This window comes from Papio anubis, chromosome 18 (genome assembly GCF_008728515.1).
Source record: "Papio anubis isolate 15944 chromosome 18, Panubis1.0, whole genome shotgun sequence".
In the NCBI taxonomy this organism is placed as follows: domain Eukaryota; kingdom Metazoa; phylum Chordata; class Mammalia; order Primates; family Cercopithecidae; genus Papio; species Papio anubis.
In genome coordinates, this window is record NC_044993.1 from 14,451,649 (window position 1) to 14,474,314 (window position 22,666).

At 45.9% G+C, this 22,666-nt stretch overlaps 1 protein-coding gene across 5 annotated transcripts; it reads right to left on the reverse strand.

Moving 5' to 3' along the window:
• Nucleotides 1-1,996: 1,996 nt before the first annotated feature.
• Nucleotides 1,997-21,858, reverse strand: GABARAPL2 (GABA type A receptor associated protein like 2). 5 transcript variants are annotated; one of them, XM_009196881.3, is made up of 5 exons: nucleotides 21,691-21,858; nucleotides 21,305-21,360; nucleotides 19,996-20,168; nucleotides 8,861-8,915; nucleotides 1,997-2,276 (listed from the first exon to the last, which is right to left on the reverse strand). In XM_009196881.3, the coding sequence occupies exons 1-5, from the start codon at nucleotides 21,722-21,724 to the stop codon at nucleotides 2,208-2,210; spliced, it is 387 nt and encodes a 128-aa protein (XP_009195145.1). In that variant the 5' UTR covers nucleotides 21,725-21,858; the 3' UTR covers nucleotides 1,997-2,207. The 5 variants fall into 5 exon arrangements, with proteins under 5 accessions (XP_009195145.1, XP_009195148.1, XP_009195147.1 ...); XM_009196883.4 differs by lacking the exon at nucleotides 1,997-2,276 and adding an exon at nucleotides 7,143-7,315 and having other exon boundaries at nucleotides 21,691-21,836; XM_009196884.3 differs by lacking the exon at nucleotides 8,861-8,915 and having other exon boundaries at nucleotides 21,691-21,836.
• Between the last annotated feature and the right edge of the window lie 808 nt (nucleotides 21,859-22,666).

Consider the following 22,666-nt stretch of genomic DNA (forward strand, 5'->3'; position numbering starts at 1 on the left):
AGCCAAGATCACACCATTGCACTCCAGTCTAGGCGAAACTCTGTTTCAAAATAAGATAAAAACTAGGCCAGGCATAGTGGCTCACGCCTATAATTCCAGCACTTTGGGAGGCTGAGATGGGTGGATTACCTGCAGTTAGGAGTTCCAGACCAGCCTGGCTAACATGGCGAAAACCCGGCTCTACTAAAAATACAAAAAGAAGCTGGGTGTGGTGGTGCATGCCTATAATCCTAGCTACTCAGGAGACTGAGGCACGGGAATCTCTTGAACCTGGGAGGCAGAGGTTGCAGTGAGCCGAGATCGCGCCACTGCACTCCAGCCTAGATGACAGAGACAGACTCTCTCTCCAAAAAATAAAACATATTAAAACTAGCTGGGTGAGGTGGCACGCACCCGTAATCCCAGCTACTCAGGAGGCTGAGACAGGAGAATCATTTGAACCCAGGAGGCGGAGGTTGCATTGAGCCAAGATTGCACCACTTCACTCCAAGCTGAGCGACAGGGCGAGACTCTGTCTCAAAAATAAATAAATGATAGTGTGTAGACTATAGTACAATGGTCACAAACCCAATCTTTTCAGGAGTAGGAAACTTAAGGCAGGTGGAATGAACTGGAACCATTTTGTTGTTGTTGTTCTAGCTGATTGTTGCTAGATCTTAAAAATTTTTTTCAGAAGCAAGAAAATTAAGTATTTATATACATGTCTGTGGACCACATTCAAACAAAGGCCTTTAATTCTCACTGTCTGGACTAGTAAAATAAAGATGGGTTTGGGCATTAGACCAAAGCGTGAATTTTGGCACCAGGATGTGCTAGTTGTGTGATGTTGGGTAGGTAACATCATTCTCAAAGTGTCAGTGTCCTCACCTTTGAAATGAGGGCAGCTCTGCCCACTTGGCAATGGGGTTGTGATAGGTATAGGAGGAGTGTCTACCACACATGCAGTGACTAGCACTTAGGAAACTCCAGCCAAGGTCGTCTGTCTGCCAGCTTCTAAGTAACTCCTTCCAATTTGCTAGTCCCAATTTCCAGAGCTTTTGCTAATAAACATGACTGTCCTCGGGACAAGCTTATTGGGCAGATGTTTGTAGAGTGTCATGCTGCACACCAGGTGTCTGCACATGTGTTTGTCTACACCCCTCCATCCCACATCGGGAAGCAACAGCTCCAGGTGAAGGAGCAAAGCTGTTGATCACAGAGGTGTATGTGGATCCTCCTAACTGTGGCTTTGCTTCCTCATTGTCAGCCACCAGGATTGGTTTTAGGTATGTTAGGCCGTTCTTGCATTGCCAAAAAGAAATAGCTGAGACTGGGTAATTTATAGGAAAGGACATTTGGCTGGGCATAGTGGCTTACACCTGTAATCCTAGCACTATGAGAGCCCAAGGCCGGTGGATCCTGGAGGTCAGGAGTTCAAGACCAGCCTGACCAACATGGTGAAACTCCGTCTCTACTAAAAATACAAAAAAAATTAGCCAGGCGTGGTGGTGGACACCTGTAATCCCAGCTACTTGGGAGGCTAAGGCAGGAGAATCACTTGAACCTGGGACGTGGAGGTTGCAGTGCGCCGAGATCTCGCCACTCACTTCAGCCTGGGTGACAGAGTGAGATCCATCTCAAAAAAAAGAAAAAAAAGAAAAGACGTTTAATTGGCTCACAGTTCTGCAGGCTGTAGAGGAAACAGTGCTAGCATCTGCCTCTGGGAAGGCCTCAGGAAGCTTTACTCATAATGGAAGGTAAAGTGGGAGCAGGCGTCTCACATGGTGAAAGCAGGAGCAAGAGAGAGAGTGGAGGGAGGTGTCACATACCTTGGAACCACCGGATATTGTGAGAACTATCACAAAGACAGTACCAAGTCATGAGGGATCTGCCCCATGATCCAACGCCTCCCACAAGGCCTCACCTCCAGCATTTAGGATTACAATTCAATATGAGATTTGGGCAGGGACAAATATCCAAACCATAAGAAATAAAGATGAAAAAGGGAATCAAGTTGTACATTTTAAGGCTTTCCTTTTTTCTGTTTAATGAAGAATAAGTCTTTTGAGAATAAGAACATTTATATTGCCTCCCTCCAAACTCTCCTTGAAAGAGATCCTCTGGCCACCTTTGGGATTGCACAAGCCTGCCTTAAGACCTCTTCGTGGCCAGTGTGTTTCAGCTGCTGCTGCAAAAGTAAGACGTGTCGGTGCTTGTTAAGCAGCCTCTCAGTTCCACGTAAGAGCAGTCATACACCTCCTGGATGCCATCAATGTGCCAGGCATTTTGCTCTGCACCTGGGGTACAAGGATAAGGGAGAGTCCTCATGTTGCTCCTGACTAAAGGAAGATGGGCAAGTGACTTTGCAATGGAAGAGCGCAGTGTGAGGATGACTGTGACAAAGGTCTCATACCCAACCTGGGAGAAGGGTGCAGCGTTCTTAGCAAAGAACTGGTGAAGGGGAAATATTAGTGGACAGCAAGCAAGAAGAACTGGGGGTACATGTGGGGACAGTTTAGAGGGAAGGGTATTTGCAGTGGAGAAACATCATAAAGGCTAGAGGTGATAGCACAGCATGGCTGGGCTAGTGGAGTATGGGAGAAGCTGGGGATGAGGCTGAAGGTCACAGCAGGGAGGACTCTGAGTGCCTCGCAAAGGAGAATAGTTTTATCCTGACCACTCTGCACTTCAGGGATTTTGAGAGATGGGTGCTAAGATGAAGTTACATTTTAGAAAGATAACTCTTTGCTGTAGCAAGAACAGACTGCAGGAGCAGGGATGGTGGTGAGGAGACCATAGTTAGGGGATTACTGTAGTAACTTCAAGAGAAATGATGAGGCCCAGGCAACGGGCTTGAGGAACCACAGGGAGGGACTGACTTCAGAAACAGGCAGAGGGCGAGGCGAACGCAGGGAGCGGAAGAGGGAGTGGTTGAGGATGACTCCCAGGTCATCGTGTTGGTGACAGAATGGAACGTTATGCCATGGATGTGAAAGGAGACCAGAAAGAGGAGCTGGTTTTGTGGGGGGCCAGGAGATGTAGGCAGAGATGTACCCAGTTTCAGAGGTTAAGATTTTGGCAGGATAAGGGCCTAGAGTGGGCATTTAGAGGGACTGGTTTAGTGCTCAGGAGAGAGATGGGATTGAGATAAAAATTTTGGAGTCATCAAAGACATGGGTTAGATGAAGTCATCTACAGAGAATGTGCAGATGGAGAAGAGGGGACACTGGTGAGGAGGGAACCCTGGGGAAATGGAGACTTCAGGAGCAGGTAGAAAAGCATAGAAACGAGAGTGACTGAGAGACCAGAGGAAAGTCAGGAGAAAGACAATTAGGAGCTTCCAGGAGAGACATCCTGGAAGTAATATAAAGTATAGAATATATTAAAGACAGGCAAAGAAGATTGGTGCCAAAAAAAAAAAAAGTGGCCAGGTGCTGGGGAGGATCCCTTGAGGCCGGAGTTTGAGACCAGCCTGGGCAACATAGTGACACCCCATTGCTACAAAAAAAATTATGAAAATTAGCTGGGTGTGGTGGCTAGTATCCACGGGGTGGGTGGGGGGACAAGGTTATTTTGGTAAGCCTAGCAAACTCTGGGGCAGAGAAGTGGAGGGGCAGAAGCTTGCCTATCTTGAGCTGAGGAGGGAAGAGGAAGTGAGAAATGGAGGCAGCCACATGCTGTCCTTTGAGAAGGACCCAATTTCTATTCTCACTGGTGTAACTTAAAACAAAAGTGATGAAATATTTCAAACATAAAAGTAAAAAGAAGCTGGGCATGGTGATGTGCCTGTAATCCAAGTTACTCAGGACGCCAAGGTGCAAGGGTCATTTGAGCCCAGGAATTCAAGACCAGCCAGGGCAATATAGTGAGACCCTGTGTCTTTAAAAAAAAAAAAAAAAGAAACACCCACCAGCCAACAGTAAACATTTTGCTATCTTTGCATCAGGTTTTTACTTTTTGAAGAAGACATGACTAGTGTTTGAAACCCCATATTTACCCTTTCCTGATCCCATTTCCCTCCCTCCATTAGGGAACCACCATCCTGAAGTTGATGTTTATTCCCTTGCATGGTTTATACTTTTATTACCTAAGTTTATATCTATAAGCAATAAATATAATTGTTTTGCAAATTTTTAAACTTTATAGAAATGGATCATGCTGAATATACTTCTGCCTCTTGCTTTTTTCATTATCAGTACTGTTTTGGAGATTTATTTATGTTGACACATGTGGCTCTAGTTATTTCAACTGCTATACAGTATTCCTTTGTATAAATATACCACATATCTCTCCATTCTCCTGTGGTGGACATTTAGTTGGTTTCCAATTTTTTGTTGAAACAAGGTTGCAATGATCATTCTTCTACATGTCTCTTATACACATGTAGGGATATTTCTGGAATATATACCTAGAAGTAAAACTCGCTAAGCCATGGATTACAGGCACCTTCAACTTCACTAGATACAGTGTCAAACTTTTTACCAAAGTGATGGTACCAGTTTACGTACACAACAGTCATTTACGACAATTCTAGATGTCTCACATCCTCACCAACATTTCATTTGTTGAAAATTTAATTTCGGCCAATTTGATGAAGTTATATTCCACAGTTTCCTTTAGATTTTTACAAGGCCACCAATAACACAGTGTAGACACCACACAACTCTAGGAGGCACTGTTCACAGTTTAGTCTTTGTGAATGGCACATTCTAGAGTTGGTACAGTGACAGTGGTCTTGAATGATGTTAAGAATTTTGTTTACTGACCTGTTAGGTTTTCTCTTTTGTGGGAATTAACAAAATAATGATTATATACATATGAAAAAAGTAGATTCCTATATTAATTATACATAAAATAAATTTAAAGTGAATTAAAGATCTAAATGCTAGACCAGGCATGGTAGCTTAAGCCTGGCCAGCACTTTGGGAGGCTGAGGAAGGAGGATTGTTTGAGCCCATGAATTGAGGCTGCAGTGAGCTATGACCACGCCACTGTACTCCAGCCTGGGTGGCAGAGCGAGACTCCATCTCTTGAAAAAAATAAAAACTTTATCTATGTTGATAAATGAGAGCTATAATTTTTTTTCTCTTACACTGTCTTTTTGTTTTTGTGGGTTTTGTTTTGTTTTGGACACAGGGTTTTACTCTGTCACCCAGGCTGGAGTAAAGTGGCATGATTATAGCTCACTATGGCCTTAAAAACTGAGCTCAATTCATCCTGCCACCTTGGCCTCCTGAAGTGTTGGGATGGGATTACAGGCGTGAGCCACTGTGCATGGCTTCATGTTGTCTTTATAAAGTTTTTTTTTTTTTTTTTTTTTTTTTTTTTTTGAGACGGAGTCTCGCGCTGTGTCACCCAGGCTGGAGTGCAGTGGCGCAATCTCGGCTCACTGCAAGCTCCGCCTCCCAGGTTCAGGCCATTCTCCTGCCTCAGCCTCCGAGTAGCTGGGACTACAGGCGCCCGCCACCACGCCCGGCTAGTTTTTTGTATTTTTAGTAGAGACGGGGTTTCACCATGTTAGCCAGGATGGTCTCGATCTCCTGACCTCGTGATCCGCCCGCCTCGGCCTCCCAAAGTGCTGGGATTACAGGCTTGAGCCACCGCGCCCGGCTAAAGTTTTAACATTGAGATTTTGTAAGTCTCAAAATGAATTTGTGGTTATTCCTTTTTTCTAATCTCAGTTTAAAAGTATTTTGCCCATTTTTCTACTGGGTGGTTTGTTTTTATTGTTGTTGTTTTGATGTTGTTGTTTGAGAGTCGGTGATCTCGGCTCACTGCAACCTCCACCTCCCAGGTTCAAAAGATTTTCCTGCCTCAGCCTCCCCAGTAGCTGGGATTACACCACCACGTCTGGCTTTTTAATTTTTAGTAGAGACAGGGTTTTTCTTTTCTTTTCTTTCTTTTTATTCTTTATTCTTTTTTTTTTTTTTCCGAGACAGAGCCTCACTCTGTCACCCAGGCTGGAGTGCAGTGGCGCAATCTCAGCTTACTGCAACCTCTGCCTCCCAGGTTCAAGCAATTCTCCTGCCTCAGCCTCCCAAGTATCTGCGACTACAGGCGTGTGCCATGACGCCCAGCTAATTTTTTGTATTTTTAGTAGAGATGGGGTTTTGCAGTGTTAGCCAGGATGGTCTGGATCTCCTGACCTTGTGATCTGCCTGCCTCGGCCTCCCAAAGTGCTGGGATTACAGGCGTAAGCCACCACGCCCCGCCCTAGAGACAGGGTTTCACCATGTTGGCCAGGCTGGTCTTGACCTCCTGACCTCAGGTGATCCACACACCTCGGCCTCCCAAGTGCTGGGATTACAGGTATGAGCCACTGTTCCCGGCCTGTTTTTGTTTTTTGCAACAGGGTCACCCAGGCTGAAGTGCAGTGGTGCAATCATAGCTCACTGCAACCTTAAACTCCTTGGGCTCATTGCTTGAGCTTCCCACTTCAGCCTCCTGAGTAGCTGGGACTATAGGCATGCACCACCGGGCCCAGCTAATTCTTAAATTTTTTGTAGAGACAGTGTCTCACTATATTGCCCAGGGCTCAAACTCCTGGCCTCAAAGGATCCTTCCACTTCAACTTCCCAAAGTGCTGGCAATGCAGGTGTGAGCCACCAGGCCGTCTCATATTCAGATATTTAATGCACCTTGAATTTATGTGTAATATAGGAATCTGTTTTTTCATATATAACCGTTATAGAGTCATGGGTCATCCAGTTCATTTTTCAGGCCATTGCTGTTATATTTTAAACATGGGGGCCAGGCACTACTCGGGAGGCTGAGGTGGGAGGATCACTTGAGCCCAGAAATTCGAAGCTACAGTGAGCTGTGATCACAGCACAGCACTCCAGCCTGTGTAACAGTGAGACCCCATCTCTTTTAAATATATATATATGATTTTTATATGTCGATGAGACAAAGCTATAACTTTTTCTCTTATACCATCTTTATAAAGTTTTAACACTGAGATTTTAAGTCTCAAAATGAATATAATTATTCATTTTCTAATCTCTGAAACACTTTAAGAAAGGGGTCCCTTAGTTTGGTAAAATTCATCTGTACAATTTTACAAGTCTAGTGTCTTTGAGGATTAGGGTTTGGGGGAAGAATATATGCTTTTTTTTTTTTAACTTTTTAAATCTTCACTTAGATGTTACATTTTAAAGGCAAAATTGACAAATCCACTTTTATTGACTGATATTCCAAATGGGTGCTGCTTTCTTCAATGGTTTGTTTTGTAGCCGATAGCTACTCCAGCCTCTGTTCCAGTACTTCTGCTACAGCACTTACAACACTGCTTTGTAATTATTCTTTACATGTTGGTTTACCGCCAGACGGAAACCTCCTGGAAGACAGGATAGTACTTTATTTGTATTTGTGCCCTAGTATGCAGCATGGTTAATCCTATTCTGTAGGGTTCTGTATAATCCTACATTTACATGGTTAAGAAGGTTTCACCGTTCCCTCCCACCAGTCCCTGCTCCAAGTGGGGCTGTTTGGTACGCCAAGCAAGGCCAGAGTCCTCCCAGGCACATTATAAATAGAAAAAAACAACATCATGAAATGATTTGACATTGCCAACCACGTCATTCTTCTTCAGTTTCACTTAGTGTCTCAGTTCTGCCTCTCGGTAGTCGTGTGGCTGTGGAAACTTCACTACCTATCTTACGGTGGCTTGTTGAAGATTGTGATAATGTATGTAAATCATCTGGTATCTAGAGGGTGCTTAATAAGTGCTAACTATAAATTACTTAAAATAAAAACATGGCTGGGCACGGTGACTCACGCCTGTAATCCCAACACTTTGGGAGGCTGAGATGGGTGGGTCACCTGAGGTCGGGAGTTCAAGACCAGTCTGGTCAACACGGTGAAACCCTGTCTCTACTAAAAATACAAAAATTAGCCAGGCATGGTGGCGTGCACCTGTAATCCCAGCCACTCGGGAGGCTGAGGCAGGAGAATTGCTGGAACCCGGGAGGTGGAGTTTGCAGTGAGCTGAGATTGTGCCATTGTACTCCAGCCCAGGCTGACCGCAGCAAGACTCTGTCTCAAAAAACAAACAAACAACAACAACAAAAAACCACGACTGGCTTCAGCGATACTTGCCTTTTGGTTTTCTTCTCTTTAGCTATTTTCTTCTCGGTTGCATTTGTGGGTTTGTGGTTGTGAAACAAATAAATCAAAATGCCTTTGGGAAGCCACCCCTCCTCCATTTCTGTAAAATCCTATTTCTGTTCATATGTTTAGGCAGAGGTTCACCATTCTCTGCCCCAACCAGGGCTGCCTGGTAGTCCAAGCAAGGCCAGAGACCTCTCAGGGACTTTTGTTAGTGCTCTCAGAAAAGATGTTCTTCCTTCCACTGGAGTTGCTAAGCAACTCCAAAGATGGGGCCATCTTTGCCATCACATGGAGAACACACAGAAAAACAAAACCAAGAGATGGAGTTTTAATGTTATTATTTGATCCCTGGTTCTAGCTACACCTCAAGCCAGTGAACCATCCCTCTGAGAGGCGAAATAATAAACTGCCTTTTTAATGCTAAGGCCAGTTTGAATTCGGAGTATGTCATTGCAAATAAGATTCTTTAGTAACACCGAGCTCGCTTTCCCTTTACTTGCTCACTCTGAGGTCAGTGTCTAACTGCTTTTAGTGTGAAACTATCAGCAAAGAGAAACAGATTTTATTAGTTCAAGTTTGGTAAAGACCCAACAAGATGTTTGTAACAAATTAAGAATGTTTCCTCTGATCCCAACTGAAAAGGTGACATCAGTAGAGAGCTTGGATGAGCTACTTATATAATTTGGTAAAATAAAGTTAAAGGTCTTTGTTTCTTCCCCAATGGAAAGTGTGAGTCATTTTAATTACATGTTCTTAGACTGCTGGGACATACCTGGTTTCTCCATTCTTGTCTGTGTAGTAGTGCTCTAGCCACCAACACAGTATGTCTGCAGAAGATTTAAGAAAGTAACTAAGCATTTCCTCTCAAATGTATTTGTGTCCTAGCAAGCCTACACATCTATACTAATTGTGAGAAATGAAACTCATGGGCATAGATAAATCTAATCTTGATTTTTAGGAAGAAGGGAGTAGAAAGCAGTACCTTAAAGAACGCAGGAACATTAAAAGGATGCACAGAAGTGATACGGAAAGATCACTAAAATATAATGTTAAATGAAAGAAAGCAATGTAGGTAGAAGTATATGTTTTCTTTGTATAAGAAAAAGAAGAGGCTGGGGGCAGTGGCTCACGCCTGTAATCCCAGCATTTTGGGAGGCCAAGGCAGGTGGATCACGAGGTCAGGAGATCCAAACCATCCTGGCTAACACGGTGAAACCCCGTCTCTACTAAAAAAAAAAATACAGGCCGGGCGCGGTGGCTCAAGCCTGTAATCCCAGCACTTTGGGAGGCCGAGACGGGCGGATCACGAGGTCAGGAGATCGAGACCATCCTGGCTAACACAGTGAAACCCCATCTCTACTAAAAATACAAAAAAAAAAACTTAGCCGGGCGAGGTGGCAGGCGCCTGTAGTCCCAGCTACTCGGGAGGCTGAGGCAGGAGAATGGCGTGAACCCGGGAGGCGGAGCTTGCAGTGAGCTGAGATCCGGCCACTGCACTCCAGCCTGGGTGACAGAGCCAGACTCTGTCTCAAAAAAAAAAAAAAAAAAAATACAAAAAAATTAGCCGGGCGTGATGGCGGGCGCCTATAGTCCCAGCTACTCAGGAGGCTGAGGCAGAAGACTGGTGTGAATCCAGGAGGCAGAGTTTGCAGTGAGCCGAGATCATGCCACTGGGCGACAGAGCGAGACACCATCTCAAAAAAAAAAAAAAAAAAAAAAGATAAAAAGAACAAGCTAGGTGTAGTGGTGGGCACCTGTAATCCCAGCACTTTGGGAGGCTGAGGTGGGTGGATCACCTGCAGTCAGGAGTTTGAGACCAGCCTGGCTAACATGGTAAGACCTCATCTCTACTAAAAACACAAAATTAGCTAGGCATGGTGGCACATGCCTATAATCCCAGCTATTTAGGAGGCAAGGCTGGAGAAGTGCTTGAACCCGGGAGGTGGAGGTTGCAGTGAGTTGAGATTGCACCACTGCACTCCAGCCTGGATGACAAGAGCAAAACTCTGCCTCAAAAAAAAAAAAAAAAAGACAGTAAGGATATGTATTCATATTTAATTATCCTTTTTACTATGTTATTATACTATCCTTTAAATTATCCTATTTACTTTTAAAATACTGAAAAGAAACAAGAAGCCAGTAAAAGTAATTTCCCATAAAGGGCAGAGGTGGTTAGGAAGCTGGCGGGAACAAGCCTTCTCGGTGTATACCTTTTTGTATTGTCCTGATACCTCAATCATGTGAACATATTAGTTATTCAAAACAATGTCTCTCCTTATGACCCTGGCCATGGCTCCCGGTCCCAGGATGTGCAGCCATGACCTCCACAAGCCCTCTTCCTGACCTGCCAGATGTAGGAGCCTCTTCTCTGACCCATCCAAAAGGAGGTGAATAAAGGACATGGCCACAGTGCAATGCCTTTATGAGATAATTTTTATTGTTAATTATTTACCTTAATAGTTTCAGAAAGAGGAACAAATTAGCTCAGTCCAACATGATTGGCAGTTGGCATATTCTAGTGAAGCAAGTGTTCTGACTGCTAAGGATTTAATTTGGATAATTTTAATACTTAGCCATCTAACACTTCAAGCATAACCCAGAATAAATGTATCACCTTCCCTTTCACTTTAATACCACGCCTACCTCACTTTGATATAGAAATATCATTAAATATGATTTCCAGAAGGACAAGTTTCCTGGATAATACAGCCATGAGGACAGTGCACAGAAAGAACAACTCAAAATAAAACTCTGTATGATAATTTACTAATCTAAGGAAACAAAACCTTCCAATATATTAAGAAATAAATCCAGTTACAAATGCACTAATAGGTCTATGTGAAGAGGTTCTGGTATAATAACTGAAAATGGCTGGCTATTTACAAGATACACAAGCAGTTACGGTGCACCTAGCCCAGCAATGGCCCTCAGAAGCCAAAAGTGTTCTCTCCGCTGTAGGCCACATACAAGAATCCATCTTCATCTTTTTCCTTCTCGTAAAGCTGTCCCATAGTTAGGCTTGAAAGAGAAAAACAAACAAAAAAAAAAAATCATTGAAAATTGGAGTCCAAGTTTCAGGAGAAAAAGGATGGCCTGAGGATAGGAATTTAGTAAAAAGACTTCAGGTGTCAGTACCTGCTGTGTGCTTATAATCCTGTTTTAAAGAAAGAGAAAGGAGCCATAAAAAGATTAAAATAAATGAAGTCTGCAGAAGACAAAGCCATTTGACATCCTCCCAAGTAAATCCTTTAAAGAAGCCAGCTCCCTCAGGGGACTTTGGCTGGTTAACACATGAATACCAAGGAGGAGAGAAGAAACTAAGCAAAATGAAAAACCTGAAAGGCTCACCTCTGTGTGGGTAAAGGACCCTAGCAAGGAAGAGTAGTTTGGGTTCATTATCATAGAAGCTCCCCAGCTAAACCCCTGTGCCCCCAAAGATCTGTATCATCATCATCAAAGAGAAGTTATTTTCCGCACACTTAATGCAAAAAGCTGTAAATGTATCTGGGATCCAAAGAAGCCTGCCCAACCTCCCAAAGAACCTTCCAAAAATAGATAGTCTTCAAACTAAACGTGTGTGGGTAGGAAAGCTGGCTTTCCCTAAGTGGTAAAACAGACTGCACAGTGGAGACCTAATCTAGTTCTGTGCCATGAAACTGAGCTGGACCAGCTCCAGAGTAAGACTAGTAACACCTGGATCCCTATGCAAGCTCTGCCCCGTGACTGTACTCTCTGAGATGAGAGGAGGTGCAAATATGTTAAGACCATGAGTGGAGGGGTCAACCAGAAACAGTAGTAAGATGCTCAGTCTAAGACATCTGAGGTCACTAGCCCAGATAGGTCGGTCACAACAGATCCTTAAAAGGGGACTCATAAACCAAGGGCCAGTGGGGAAGATAAGGAGCAGTCCAAGGCCTCAACCTGAGGAAGCAGTGACTGCCCCACCTGCTGCTTTGCTCCTCAAGAGCTGAGTGGGACCTCCATGTAAACATGGACGAATACCACATTTATGAAGGGGGACGTTTTGAGTTTTTTTTCCTATTCTTCCTGCCCCATTTGCAAGCTTAGCTCGGATGGCTGTGTGGGTAGATGAGAATTATTAAGTAACAATGTGGGGGAGGGCTGATTATGAATATGAAACAACCTGTCATCGGCATCTTGTACAATAAAAACGGTGCTCCCTGTGAGGATCTCTTAGCCTGGAATTTGTAAAATAAGGACTCCCTGGAACAGAACTGTTCAACAGAAATTTCTGCTATGACTGAAATGTCCTGTATCGCTGCTACAACACAGTAGCCACTAGCTGCATTCAGCACTTGAAAATGTGGCTCATCTGAATTGGGATGTGCAGTGTAAAACATAAAAAAGATTTCAGACTTAGTATCAAAATGCAGCAAAATAGCTCTATTTTGATTACATGCTGAAATGATAAAATTATGTATATACTGGGTCAAATAAAATATATCATTAAAATTAATTTCCGCCAGGCGCAGTGGCTCACGCCTGTAATCCCAGCACTTTGGGAGGCCAAGGTGGGCGCATCACCTGAGGTCAGGAGTTTGAGACCAACCTGACCAACATGGTGAAACCCGTCTCTACTAAAAATACAAAAGTAGCCAGGCGTGGTGGCGCAGCTACTCGGGAGGCTGAGGCAGGAGAATCGCTTGAACCTGGGAAGTGGAGGCTGCAGTGGGCTAAAATCGTGCCACTGCACTGCAGCCTGGGCAACGAGAGCAAAACTGTCTCAAAAAAAAAAAAAAAAAGTTACATTTCAACTGGTTTTATTTTTTTAATGTGGCTACTACAAAATGCTTAAATTACATACGTGGCTTGCATCCGTTTCTACTGACAGCACTGCCCCAGGACAGGACTTAGGGGGCAGTGGGTAGAGGGAGGAACAACACCTGCAGCCGTGGGCCGCAGCCTGGGCTGCGCATCAGAATCTTACTGGAGAGCTTTAAAAACATCTCCACGCCCAAGCGCTACCCAGACCAACGAAATCATCACTATGTTTTTGTTTTGTTAAGACAGAGTCTTGCTCTGTCGCCCAGGCTGGAGTACAGTGGCAGGATCTCAGCTCACTGCAACCCCTACCTTCCGGTTCAACCAAGTCTCATGTCTTAGCCTCCCAAGTAGCTGGGATTACAGGCGCATGCCACCACGCCCAGCTAAATTATTTTTTTTCTTTTTTAGTAGAGGTGAGATTTCACCGTGTTGGCCAGGCTGGTCTTGAACTCCTGACCTCAGGTGATCCACCCACCTCTGCCTCCCAAAGTGCTGGATTACAGGCATGAGCCACCGTGCCCAGCCTCATCAGCATATTTTTTAAATGCCTAAGATGATTCCATGTGCAGCCAGGTTGAGAAGGAAGATGCTTGACCTTTTGTTGTGGGAGAGAAGGGAGGGTCATCTTTAAAAGCTATGTGATTAGGAAGTAGAGTGACGAGCCAGGAAGTGAAATGACAAGCCAGAAACTAGCAGAAGGGCTTGAACAAAGGCTGAGTGTCCCAAGATTTTTACCCTGGTGGTTGAGAAGGCCCAGAGAATAACCCCACTTTCCTCTGAAACTCCTCAGAATGAGGCTAATGGGAAAACAACTACAGCTACTGCCACAACTCTTTACTCCATTTGTCCAAGTGTCCAGGGTGACCCTGATGACAACTGTCATAACATCTCCCCACTGCCATTACCAGATGGGTTTAGATGCAGTAGCGGACATTGTGTGCAATTCAGAGTCGCCCCATAGTGCCTTTGTCAAGTTTGGTCCCAAACAGACTAAGTTCTGCTCTTTTTCTAGCAAGTTAGAAGCCCTAATACAATGATTCTAAATCCCGTTGCTACATTAGAAACATTTGAGGAGCTTCATAAACACCAGCAGCCCACCCCCAGGCCTGTGTATGCTATCCATGGTGAACAATGACCACTGGACCGCTACTGTTGAAGGCACGTCCTGAGACACTGAGACCTGACTCGGCAGGAGAAGAGGCCCACAATCATGTGGCTTTCATTCCTTTCTGGCTTTAGATTCCATTGTCTTTTAAGTAAAACTTGGGTTCATCAATCTGTTTAAGCAGTGCCCCAGTAGCTACAGAAGCTGACAGTAAAAATCCTAACTATAATGGCAATGTGTATGCGCGAAGCACTGCTCATACATTACATATGTTAACTCTTTATCCTCAAAACAACCTTATGAGGTAGATAGTACCATAATCCATAGTTCATAGATAAGAAAACTGAGGCACAGAGATTCTAAATTCACTCCAGGTCAAAAAACTAGGAGACCACCACGGTTTGCTGCCTCCAAATGTCCAAACAGCTAGACCTGTTCTGATGACCTAACATTAGAGTCCTTGTACCTTCTGCAGAGATCTTCCTTAGAACAGTGCTTCTCATACAAATGTTGGTACCAATCATCGGAACATCAAGCTCCCAGGTAAGGCGACTGCTGCCAGTCTCTGCATCACATGCTGAGTAGCAAGGTCTTAGGGCTCTCTCCTTCAGATCTTGTAATTTGACAACCAGATGCCTTAGTGCCTAATGACTTAAGAATCCAATATTTCCCCTTTTCTGACACACAACCTCATGCGGAAACTTAGTTGGCAGTAGCACTGTGTCCTTATAGTCAGGATACCCCTTGGGCAAAGAACTTGGTAACTGACAATGCTCAATGCTGAACATGCATCTAATTTTGAGGCTTTACTGGGTCTCATGAAGCAAGACTGATTTGAAAACAGCACTTATGGGATCGGACTGCATACATGCAGAGTCAGAATAACTTGGCCTGCAGCCAAAATGAGCTGGGCCACAAATAGACTTAAAAAAAAAATTAACTCATTTTTTAAAAGTCCCATTAAAAGGATATTCAAATGGAAGTGCAGAGAGACAAAATGCAACCCTCACTAGCAGGCAGTCTATTAGCAGAAGGCTGGTGTGTCAGTTTGGGACACATTCCACAAACCTCTGAGAAGATAAACTTCTCCCTCAGAATTTGGAGGCCTGAGCTATACACAGCACTGAGCAGGCTAGGATGCCTGAGGATCCTGAAGCACGGAGGCAGCTCTAATGCATCTATCCAGCTAAGCTGCACAGGCTTGCTGGATGCCCTGACAACTCGCAAGCAGCACTGCAGCTCCAAGCCTTGCTGCCTAAGTTGCTGGGAGGTGGCTGTAGAAAACACTGAAGATGGCCTCCAGTCCCTAACACAAATGCACACCCTGTGGCATCAAGTATCACATGCATTCATCTGAGAAAGATGCTGCTCTGAGTACAGAGGCACTGCCACCTTCCAAGCTCTGAGTCTGGCAAGGAAAAAAATGGGTAAAGCCAGTGGCAGATTCAAGCTATGGAGCGAATCTCAGGTGAAGTGGGACCCTGAAGTACTGTGTGAAAATGAACTTAAACTGCCCCTAAAGCCCTCTCCCCAACCCCTCCACTGAAGGACATAGATCCAGGCAAAACCATTTCTCCAGTGGAGAAACTGTGCAATAAAAAAGGGAAAGTTACAGCAGGATCCACATTAGGAATGGCCATGTGACTCTAGACAGACATCAGTTTATGCTACTCAACAGCTCTATGCATTGGGAGAGGCTGACCTAGAACTGTGTAGATGCCCAATCCCTAGAGAACCTGCGTTCACCCCAACCAAGGGCAGGTCATGGAGGCTGTGGGGTCTACATTGACTCATGAATTGGCTGGGCTGATGAACACACCTGGGCACCCATCTGCTTTGGAGTCCATGTGCTTCCACTGGACCTTGGATTATCTCTTCTCCAGCAGGGCAGGATAGGTGGTAGGAGGTGGAAGGGCAATGACCACTACTGTCAATGCTGGAGAGGCACTGGCTTCACAGTCAAAGTTAATAAGGCCCTGATGCTCCTCAAGATTCCAAAATATAAAGATTAACCACTGGTGGTTGTTCCTTTTTTTGTTTTGATTTTGAGACAGAGTTTCACTCATGTCGCCCAGGCTGGAGTGCAGTGGTGCGATCTCAGCTCACCACAACCTCCTCCTCCCAGCTTCAAGCGATTCTCCTGCCTCAGCTCCAGAGTAGCTGGGATTACAGGCGACCACCACCACGCCCGGCATAGGACAGCACATATTTATCTGATAAAAAGGAACAACTAGGCCGGGAGCAGTGGCTCACGCTTGTAATCCCAGCACTTTGGGAGGCCAAGGTCAGCAGATCACCTGAGGTCAGGAGTTAGAGACCAGCCTGGTCAATATGGTGAGACCCCATATTGTATTTAGTAGAGACCCCGTCTCTACTAAAAATACAAAAAAAATTAGCCAGGCGTGGTGGTGGTCGCCTGTAATCCCAGCTACTCGGGGGCTGAGGCAGGAGAATCGCTTGAAGCTGGGAGGCGGAGGTTCCAGTAAGCCGAGATCGTGCCACTGCACTCTAGCCTGGGCGATATGAGTGAAACTCCGTCTCAAAAAAAAAAAAAAAATGTCCTGTCCTTAAGTATTTACCCAGAAATGATCCAAGTGCTTTAAGCACATTTCTAAATAAAGGATGAATAAGTGTGGGGTGAAGTCATTAATTGGGATCTGAAGGGTCAGGACTTGGATTTCTTGCTACTCTGTCCTAAAACCCTGACTTGGGTTACTGGTATAAGCTGCTTTAGGGTGGATTCTCAGCAGATTGGAAAGGCAAATGGGACTTGGAGAGAAAATGGCTTTGAAACAGTCTCCGTTGCCCTGATAATCACTTTTCATTTCCAAGACATCACAGCTTCCTTTTACTGAAGATCTCTTTAAGATCCAGAAGCAAATAAACACCATATTCTTAAACAGCACAGGTTTCCCAAAGTCAAATTATAATATCTGGCCAGGTGTGGTGGGTAACACCCATAATTCCAGCACTCTGGGAGGCCAAGGCAGGAGGATCACCTGTAGCCAGGAGTCTGAGACCAACCTGGTGAGGTGGGAGGACTGCTCAAGCCCAGGAGTTCAAGGCTGCAGTGAGCTAAGACTGTGTCACTGCACTCCAGCCAGGGTGACAGAGCAAGACCTCGTCTCAACAACAACAACAAATAGTATCTTAGAAATATTTTATTTAATGATATACTCCTGTTTCTATTTTAAACAGAGGATTAGCAAGACTCTTATCTATGTTCTAAATAAACAAAGACCAAAGACCATTGACTGCCAGGTCTGAGTTCCCCTCTAAGGCCATGAGTAGGAAACCTGTACACTGATGTTTTTTCTGAAGTTGTGTCTGAACAAAGGCATGGTTCCCCTTCCGTTTTTGGCCCGATTCTTGATGCAGGCACCTAAGCAGAGAGTTCAACTTTCCAACGCTAAATGGGAAAAGGCCATTGTGATTCCCTTTTCTTTAAATGAAACAAGAACTTGAATTTAGGAAGTAAAACCTAGGGACTTGCCTGTCTCTATTTATAGAATCAATATTTAATACTAACTACTCTAAATAAAAATCATGACACTTTACATGGTGACCGCCTGTTTTCCACTCCAAGGCAGAAATAACTGAGAACTTACTCCCCTTCAGCCTCAGACATAATTGATCTTCATGCAGACCAGTCAGTCATCGGAGAGGGAGGGCTCCTGCAGGCTTGAATTCATCCCTTCTTTAATTTCCCCAGCCACTCTTTGAAGCCAGCAAGCACTGCATGAAGGTTAAGAGAAGCTCCATGCTTCCCTAAGGAGGCTGAAAAGACCTGAGGAAGAGGCTGCAAATTGTCTTGGGAAGAGATGGTGAAGCTGAATCATAGCCAGCTTTAGGAAGGACCCTGTGGCACTTTTTGTTTATGTTTATGGCTGATTTACATTTGCATAAAGCCCAATGATGTCACAAGCCTCTTTTGTTTAGAAACAAATTTGTATTTTTAGCCCGGTGTGGTGGCACGCACCTGTGGTCCCATCCCAGTTATCAGGGAGTCTGAGGTGGGAGGATCACTTGATCCTAGGAGGCAGAGATTGCAGTGAGCTGAGATTGCACCACTCCACTCCAACCTGGGCAACAGAGTGAGACTCTGTCTCAAAAAAAAAATTTTTCTGAGAATAAAGCCCCAAAATGAACAGTTGCATTAAATGTAGGGTGACAGTCATTAACTGGGGCCAAAAGAGCTGACAGCCTGGGCAAAAGGGTCCTAGTTGGTGACTAAATCCTGAAGGGTCAGGACTTGGATTTCTGGTTACTTGGCCCTAAAATCCTGACTTGAGTTACTAGTGTAATCTTAATCTGCTTTAGGGTTGATTCTCACCACACTGGAAAGGAAAACGGGACTTGGAGAGAAAATGGGTTGAAGCAGTCTCTGCTGCCCTGAAAAATCATTTTTCATTTCCAATTCTATTTCTATCTCAGGGATAATGGGGGAGGGGAAGTTGATAAGACCTGTAGCCATTTTAATTGCCAGATTACTGTGGAGCCATCTGAGTAATCTGAAGGTCTCCAGAAACCTGCTTCATTTCCTTTGAGAAGAACCAGAGAATCAGAATTGACGAAAATAAACTCAATGCCATAGGTCCTAGTCACTTACTTTCTCCCACTGAGCCACCACCTCCGGGAAGTAGGAAACACAGGGTCACCAAGACTCTGCAGAAGTTGCAGATGTTATGAAAGAAGATTACCTCCCCAAACACCTTAAGGAAAGCCCAGGGTAACCAAGGATGCCCAAGGCTTCCTCCCCAGGTGAAGACACAGCCCAGAGGCCTGGGAAGGAAGGTTGGAAGAGCCCTATGGGTAACAAGATCACCTCAAGCAACACCACAGCTTCCAGAGCTACAGCTGTGGCAGACTAGTGGTGTCCAGTGGGCAGGCCCTGGGCTGTCTCCTCAGGTTGAACGCTGGCCTTAGGGAGGGAGCTTCCATTTCTCCCCTGCCTTTCTATCAGACACCAGGAAGCGGAGGTGGAGGACACTGGGAAAGAGGAAATCAGACCAAAAAATAGCCAGAGCTTTCCACCTTTAACAGAAGTAAGTAACTGGAATTTGGCAGAGGCCTCTTCTGGAGTCTTCAAGGATTTTCACCAGGAACCTATGTGGGCAACATTGGGCTAGTTTCCAGGGCTTCTGAAAGCCTTCACTTTTAGAAGTATTACTTCTGCGGGTGGTATATGAAACCTACATTGGGTCACTAAGATAAGATGTGGCCAGGAACTCACACTCAGGGGAGAGGTGGGGGCCAGAATCTGGATCAGGGCCTAAAACTACCCACTCAGTAATGGGAAAGGACTGACTAAGATGTCAGACGGAGCCCCTCCATTTTCCTCTTTCCACAGGGGACTAAAGCTGGGCTATCAAATACACAGAAAAGGGGAATTCTAATGCCTCTGCCTACATTCAGGCCACAAGTTACAGTCCCAAAGACTGCTTCCAGGCAGCACAATAGTCTGACAGTCAAAGCAGGTGCTACCAAGGGAGGTATGGGTCTATAAAAAGACTTCAGAGCCCTTTACTGTGCAGCAGTCATTTTGTCAGACTTGAGGATCAGGCAGCTATAGACACTTACAATGTCAAAGAGTTGACCAAGTTTGGAAGCAAGCAAACTGGATGATTAACTGAGTGAGCCTCAGCAGGGCCCACAGGCTCCCAGTGGAGAAGCGTGCCAGGACTGCCTTCGGGAAAGAAAACCTCATTTCAGGCCTCAGTTCTACCTATAGCTTAAGCCTAAATAAGTTCTCAACTGTTTTAAAAGATTCTTGGAGATGTTAGGCTGAGTTTCATCATTTTTTTTAAAGTCCAGGCCTTGTTCTATTTTCTGAATCCAAAATGCACTCTTATGTATTGCAGCCATTATTTTCCTGCAACCTCTGATGTCAGGGAGCACAAAATACAGATTTCTAGTCAGGACCCCTAAGAGTTTTCAGACTTCCAAAGGTTTGGAGTTTCGTAAGCAGCCAACCAGATGTCTAATACCAGAGGGCCCATCTAGTAAATACCTCTCACCTGGACTGTGGAACTGTCTTATCCACAAACAGGAAGATCGCCTTTTCAGAAGGAAGCTGGATCCTTTTCCTGATGATCCACATGAACTGAGCCACAGTGATATCAGATGGAACCAAGTACTTCCGTTTGTCAATGTCAACAATCTGAGAGCCTGAGACCTTTTCCACAATCACCTGGGAAAGTAAAGAGAGGTCAGGACTGCGTTTCCTAAAGGGAGGCTCTGGCCTCACATGGCTGAGGAGCTGACGAACAGAGTGTGGGCAAGGAGGTGGGTGGGAAACTGCATAGCAGGAGAAAATATGTCTTTGGCTTAATAAACCACACGCTCTGGAGATTAAGAATTGATATAAATGTGTTATAGGGAAACGGTAAGTGCTTTTCTGTGGTCAATTATGTAAGAGAAATGCAGCCCTTACTACTAAGCTTTTCCACATTTTATCTGGGCAGACCTAAGAGTATCTGGGGAGGATTTCATCCATGGTCCGTTACTCCAGGACCCCAGAATGGATCCACCTTCACACTACAGGAAACACTACTGTGTTCCCAAGGAACACAGGAGACAAGAACGGATGGACTAATGGGAATGCCTGGAATTTCAGCCAGCCAAGAACCAAGCTCTTCATTTGGCCTGTTGCTCCTCTCTGAACAAGTTTCAAATCCGTCCCTCCTACTCCTTTCCTGAGACGAATTATTCACAAGCAAAGAGCTACAATAACAGGCCTTAATGTCCATTAAAAATTAATAAGGATTACAAAACTGTCTCCCCAACCATGAAAGAAATATAACATCATATTTATTACTGACTAAGAAGAAAACATGGCAGAAGGGTTTTCAGCGGCTTTTCACATTATTTTGGTCAGGCAAGGATGACAGGGTCAAGGTGAGGTAACGGAGCTAGAAGTTAGGTAAAGATGGAGGCTCAAAGTAAAAGATGAACGTCCTGAGACTCAAGTACCACTTCCAAGACCAAAGTGACAGTCTCCCTCCACCACCATTCCCAAAAGTGGCAGTGACCTGTTGCCCTGTCCTAGAACATCGTTCCTTACATAATTGGCCAGGGAGCCCCGAGGCTGCAGACGGCTCGCTGGCCTAGATCGGGAGATTCAGCACTGAGGCACCCTGAACAGCACCAGCCCGAGCCCCTCACGCCCCGGCCCTGGGACGCCTACATCCGGGTCTGGCCTGTCAGTTACTATTAACTGGGACTGGAATCTCAACTTGTCAACTGTTGAATGGCCTGGGGCCTATTACGGGTCCCAGACGACAGAGGTGACAGCGAGGTGAGGGGGCGGAGAGTCCAAACACTCACCGGAACCCTGTCGGGATATTTCGCTCGAATCTTCGCGGACTCCACGCATCTGTGTTCTGTGGGAGAAACAAACAGGGCTGACGGCTGCGCCTGCCCCCCGGTCGGTTTCCGGCCCCCGGCCCTCCTCCCCCTGCGCCCTGCGCACAGCCCAGGCCCTGGTTCCGGCGTCCCTGCAGCCGCGGTCCTGTCCCCTGCTGCTCCCAGCAGGGCCCGCGGAGGATGACACGGGGTCAGGAAGCGGCTGCCCCAGGCACCAGGGCCTGGGCGACTCGAGACCGGAGCAGGGCATCCGCCCCACTCCACCCGAACCAGGGCCGCCACAGTGGGGGAGGGGGCCCACCCGCCGCCCCGGCCCCCAGCAGCCGGGCCGACGGCCAAGTGCTTACCCAGCGAGTGGTCCTCCTTGAACATCCACTTCATGGCGGCGGCGGGAAAGGGACGGAACCGGCTCTCGGAGCCGCGGAGCTCAGCGCACCGACCACAACAACAACGACGGCAGCAGCGGCAGCGACGGCGGCGACTACACGGCAGGCGGGACTTCCGGCTGTCGGAGCCTAGCAACCGGTCGGGGGCGGGGCTTCCGGCGCTATTTGCCAGGACGCCGCGCCAAGGGGGCTGGGCCGCACGTAAAGGGGCGGGGCAGCGGATGGCCCCCTCGGAGGATCCTAGGCTACGGAGGTGATGAAGTTGGTTACGGGGACGTCTGTGAGCAGTATCTGCGACCCCAGGAAGGAATGTTCGGGGAACTGGTGACAGGAGTGGGGTCTCGGGAGCGTTGGTGGCGGGAAACGTCTGGCTGATAGTGTAGGGCTCTTACTGAGGGCTGTTTGGGGGTGTGGCTGATAGTTGAGAGCGCTTAGAGCGGTTCATAGGGAAAGTCTGAATGGGGAATTGGTGACAAGAACGGTCTTTAGGGGTAAGAATGACATGAGGGGTTTCTAGTGCTTGGCGATAACAAGGGAGCTGTTTAGGGCGTTGAAAGTTGGGGAGTATTGCTCGGAGGGGTGACAGATTGGGGGCTCAGTATGGTAGGGGTGGTGTTTGAGGACACTGTAGGAGGTGGCACTGAGGACAACCCGGAGGTCCAGTATTAGGGACAGCTGTAATAGGTTGCCTTGGACCTAGAAATTGAATTTAAACAAATCCCATTTTCTTCCTTTATTCGTGAATAAATATTTGAATAAACATTTACGAAAAGGTATCACAAATGCACATTTGAGGCGGGGCGTGGTAGCTCACGCCTGTAATCCCAACACGTTGGGAGGCCGACGCGGGTGGATCACCTGAGGTCAGGAATTGGAGACCAACCTGGCCAACGTAGTGAAACACCAAAAATTAGCCAGGCATGGTGGCGGGCGCCTG

Bases quoted from the DNA above. Each gene is read 5' to 3' on its own strand.
- GABARAPL2 (XM_009196881.3), bottom strand. From the start codon at position 21,724: ATGAAGTGGATGTTCAAGGAGGACCACTCGCTGG. The intron at 21,361-21,690 runs GTAAGCACTTGG...TTTCTCCCACAG, and splicing joins CAAGGAGGACCACTCGCTGG to AACACAGATGCGTGGAGTCC. The intron at 2,277-8,860 runs GTATGTCCCAGC...CTTGTACCCCAG, and splicing joins GACAAGAATGGAGAAACCAG to GTGCAGAGCAAAATGCCTGG.